The 4,729-nt window shown below is 37.7% G+C and overlaps 1 protein-coding gene across 1 annotated transcript; it reads left to right on the plus strand.

Annotated features, from left to right (window-relative positions):
* The first annotated feature begins 1,739 nt into the window (after window positions 1–1,739).
* use1 (unconventional SNARE in the ER 1 homolog (S. cerevisiae)) lies at window positions 1,740–3,979 on the plus strand. The gene is made up of 5 exons (XM_010780088.1): window positions 1,740–1,861; window positions 2,950–2,999; window positions 3,097–3,175; window positions 3,415–3,567; window positions 3,892–3,979. The coding sequence occupies exons 1-5, from the start codon at window positions 1,763–1,765 to the stop codon at window positions 3,943–3,945; spliced, it is 435 nt and encodes a 144-aa protein (XP_010778390.1). The 5' UTR covers window positions 1,740–1,762; the 3' UTR covers window positions 3,946–3,979.
* The last annotated feature ends 750 nt before the right edge of the window (window positions 3,980–4,729 follow it).

Consider the following 4,729-nt stretch of genomic DNA (forward strand, 5'->3'; position numbering starts at 1 on the left):
AAGATTTAAACAAAAGGTAGAGATTCTGTTATCTAAACCCTCACTTAAAGGTGGGGTAGGTACGTTTGAGAAACCGGCTCGAGATACACTTTTTGTTATATTCCATGGAATCCTTTTAACATCCTGATAGCAATGAATATCTGAAGTGCTTTGACAAAAAAATCCATACAAAAATGTAATCTTTGGAAGCCGTGGCGCTGTAAAAAGCACGACCAATCATCTGAGCCGGCCCGGCTAAAATAACTGGATGGCCTACCTGCCTGTCAGCCTTCCAAATCTCGTGCCCTCATTGGTCGCGTTCGTGTGTGTTGGAGGAGGGGCTCTGTAAGGAAGTCTGAAGGAAGTGGCAGATTTTTTCCGGCTGTTTATTTTCAAATTCTAGCGCACTCGAGCTGGTTTCTCCAAAATTAACTACCCCACCTTTAAATTAAGGTTTGGCTGTTTGATTTTGTGTTTTATAGAATAGAATTGGGAGGGATGAAACCCTCTTTAATGGTCACACATGCAGAGCACACACAGTGAAATGTGTTCTCTGCTTTTAACCCATCCTACTACCAGGAGTCTAGTACTGGGAGCAGTGGGCAGCGCAATGTGAGTGGAGTGGAGGGGAGGGTGTACGGTGCCTTGCTCAAGGGCACCACGGCAGGCCCAGGAGGTGAACTGGGACCTCTCCAAGTGGCAGTCCACACTCCATATTTAGGTCTGTTCGGGGACTTGAACCGGCGACCCTATGGTTTTAACAGGACAGTTAAAGTGGTTTAAGAATTTTAAAACAACATTTTATATTCTGCATGGAAACAACCATTAAGCCAGTTTGTACTGAACTTTGCAGGTAAACACTCATGGCTAAATATTTTTTTATATTTGTTCACATGCTGCCGGAGAGTAGTTGAACCGAAGTGAACCCACATGCACCTTTTCAGGAACAAGGGGAAATAAACGTGGGTTTTAAATTGGAGGAGACACAGGAAGACCCCCCTTCAGGATCAGCAGGTATGTGTTCATATAAGTATCAATATTTCCTTTAAAGTCAACTTAAATATATAATTCAATTTCAAATCAAACCTCTGAATCAATGCATAACTATTTTTACCACACACTCAAACATGTCAAAATCTAATAAAACAAGGTATGTAATACTCGTCCAGTGTAGTAATAAAATGCTGCATTGATTTCAAGTATTATTTATATAGAAAAGTTATTAATGTCCATAAATAAAGTGTGTTTGCCATAGCTATCCAGTGTTGTAACACAATGCTGTCTCCATTTGGGAGTCATAAGGTCACACGTTATGAAAAACTGTGATTTCTGATATTAAAGAAACCTGGAAGTAACAATTCATGGATGTCATTTTTTAAGCATGAGGTCGTTTTATAAATGATCAAACTTAAACTTAAAAACTATACTCAGGGGCCAGAAGAGTACATGAGAAGATCTTTGATGTGATTTATATTGAATGTAAAAAGTTGGACAGTGATGCTTACTAGCTGTATATTCATATTATTTACCTTTTAATTATTAAAATCCCTCCTAAAAATAATTATTATAAAACCACAAAATATAATGGTATTATTTGTATTTATTGTTTTTTTAATTGTTATTATCGTTATATTATATTTTAATTCATATAATATAATATATATATCAGAATTAGTTTCACTGTCTGGATACATTTTTAATAATTCTGATTGGCCAGTGTACCGTGACGCTCCGCCTACGTCATTCCACCTCGACGTTGCTACTGCGGCTGTCAGCTTCAAACATGGCTTCTAGACTGGAGATCAATTTTATCAGATTGTTGTCCCGCTGTGAGTCTATAGCGTCGGAGAAACGAGGAGAAGCAGAATGGAGGTTAGAAAAGGTGAGAAGATTTAAAATAAAATATTTTCGTTCGGACCTGTTTTTATCTGACCTTGTTAAGCTAGAGTTAGCATGACTGTTGTTGTTAGCTGTTAGCTCTTAGCTCAGGCTGTCTGTTAGCCACGTCGTCACTGAAACACCGACACTGTTTTCTGTCATGTTGGCATTTGTATCCTCTGAAACACGTCCAAATATTATATTAAAATGAAAACATTAACAGCTGTATAGTTGACTTGCAGATTGTTTTGCTAACCTTTTTAAGTTAGCTTACTGTATTAAAGACAGCTAACAGACATTAACAGTCACCAACGGTCAACAGTTAGAATTGGTGCAATGGAGTCGTGACCATAGCTTTAACTTAAATATACTTATATTACTCATATTCAGAGTTGGAAAAAGTACTCAGGTCTTGTACTTATATACAAGTAGAAGTACCCGAGTGTAGGAATACTCTCTTACAAGTAATAGTCCTGGAACAAAAAGGTTACTGAAGTAAAAGTATTAGCATAAAAATACTCATGCATGCAGATTGGTCCAACCTTTTCAGAATAATATATATAATATGTTTTATAATGATTGATCATGAAAGTGTTCTCAAAGCTGGTAAAGGTGCAGCTAGTTTGAATGACTTTGTATACTGCAGGGTAGCTTGTGAATTTACTCCAGGTGTATACACCAAACCATTTGTATTGTTATATTCCAAAGGTTGTATTTGGATAATAAAATTTGATAATTTGACTATTAACTTCACCAGCCCCTAACCAACAACCACAACTAGTCGAGTTAAATGTTAAGTTGTATATCACTGTGATATTCCACACAGCCTAATTTCTAGGTTTTATTATTAATCATTAATACATTTGAAGTAGTTGACAGCCACGATTAACATCTGGACAGGTTATTTAAATACTCCTGAATTTCCCCATCTTAAAACGTGTAGTCCTTAGAGCTGCTCTCTCTTAGATTTCTTATGCAATGAAGATGCAACCAAAGGGGCAGAGCTTAATTAATGTCAAGTTTATGTCTTTACTGTATAAACATCCAAACTGTTGTCAGCTGACATACAATCCTGTGTTTTCTGTCCTGTAGTATGTCGGTGCTCTGGAGGAGATGATGGTGGCTCTGAGGAAAAGCGTGAGGTAAGATCCCTATTATATTATCGCTCGAGTGTCTTCATGTTTTCTATATCACTTATTTCTATTGCCCACAAGTCGATAACACGTTTTTTTTCCACAGCAAACCCACTGCAGAATTACTGACTGAATACATGAGAAAAGTAGACTTCCTGAAAGGACTTCTTGAGGCAGACAAACTGGTCAGTGTTTATATTTTACAAACTTATAATATCAAGATTATTGGGATTTCCCATTATTTGCTGGATGCGTTATTTGCACTTTGATATTTATGTTCAAAACAGAAGTCCACTCTGTGTTAGCGTTAATAGTTATTTGAACTGTATATCCTAAAAACTAACTAATACCATGAAACGTGAATTGATCCTTTGAGTTTTTCTGCTGTTTCATGATCTCATGTCTCTCCTGTTCTCGTTCCCAGTCTTCAACGACAGAGAAGGCTTTAGCCAATCAGTTCCTCGCCCCCGGACGAACCCCAACGATAGCCAATGAGAGGATGCCGGTCTCTAAAACGGTCCACATGCAGACGAAGGCACGATGCACCGGAGAGATGAGGGACGAGCTGCTCGGCACGGTACGATCAGACAAACACCGTACATTACAAAAATAACACAACAATATGAATAGCAATTTAAAATATGGATAATTTGCCAGTAGGTAATAGTTCAAAATACAAATGTGTGTCAAAGGATTCAAATCAAGATGAAATCACATGTGGAGGTTTTGTCATACACAATTTACATTGTCTTAACTGTTTACACAAGTTTGATGTTATATTTTGTATATTTGTTAATATTCTAAAGTTCCTAGTCAACTTTCACCATTTACTGGCAAAATGCTGGTTAACAAATGTGTAAAAAAACAACAACTAGATTTCCTTTTTTTTCTGTCGTTACAGGGGTTGTCAGGCAAAGGTAAGACATGTTTTTCTAAGCGCCAAAAAAATGGTTAACCGAAATGTACATATCCTATAGCAACAACAACAAATGTGGGAAAAACATTTTAATTTTGAAAAATAAATAAATACATGTTCCAATAATTATAAAAACCAAGTCGAGTTTGTCAAATGTATTGAACTGGTGATCACAGTTTGAACAGCTGACAGCTATAGGCCTACAGCTTTCATGCTTAAAACATAACTTGGTTTTTAAATGAAAGAGGGATCATACACGAACAGCATAACGGGTTAGGGTAACGTAACCCATGACAACAGAGATCAACAACCTATAACAGGGCTTATGCACAGAATGCAGCTATTCAATACTCATTCTTCTTTAAGACAATGAGCATGTCTACTCAGGGGAGAGGGGGGTGTGGAGACGATTCACAATCAGACCAGCTGTAGAGAAGACCCTCTCAGCTGGAATGTGGGCATAAGATGAGGTTTGAGTCCGCGTGATCTGCGTGTAGGGAGGGGCAGCAGCAATATCATTAGCTAGAACTAGCTAGATCTGATGGATTTGGACATAAACGCGAGTGAAGTATAACCGGACGCGAGAGAGAGATCAGCACCTGCAGCTCTGCCCGCTGTGAGGGACCGGTGAGCGGAGCAACACACACCTTTAGACCTAACACACTTAGCTATGGCACTGTCGTATACATGGGATTATTCCATTTAATCATATGTAATCAACTTGTGCACCCCACCCAAAAAACAAACCAAAAAAGAAATTACAATAAAAATATTCATAACTTATATTCGAATACCTGAATGATTTCGAATATTCGATTAATCG

Source organism: Notothenia coriiceps, unplaced genomic scaffold, assembly GCF_000735185.1.
Source record: "Notothenia coriiceps isolate Sejong01 unplaced genomic scaffold, NC01 NC01_scaffold00021206, whole genome shotgun sequence".
Lineage (NCBI taxonomy): Eukaryota > Metazoa > Chordata > Actinopteri > Perciformes > Nototheniidae > Notothenia > Notothenia coriiceps.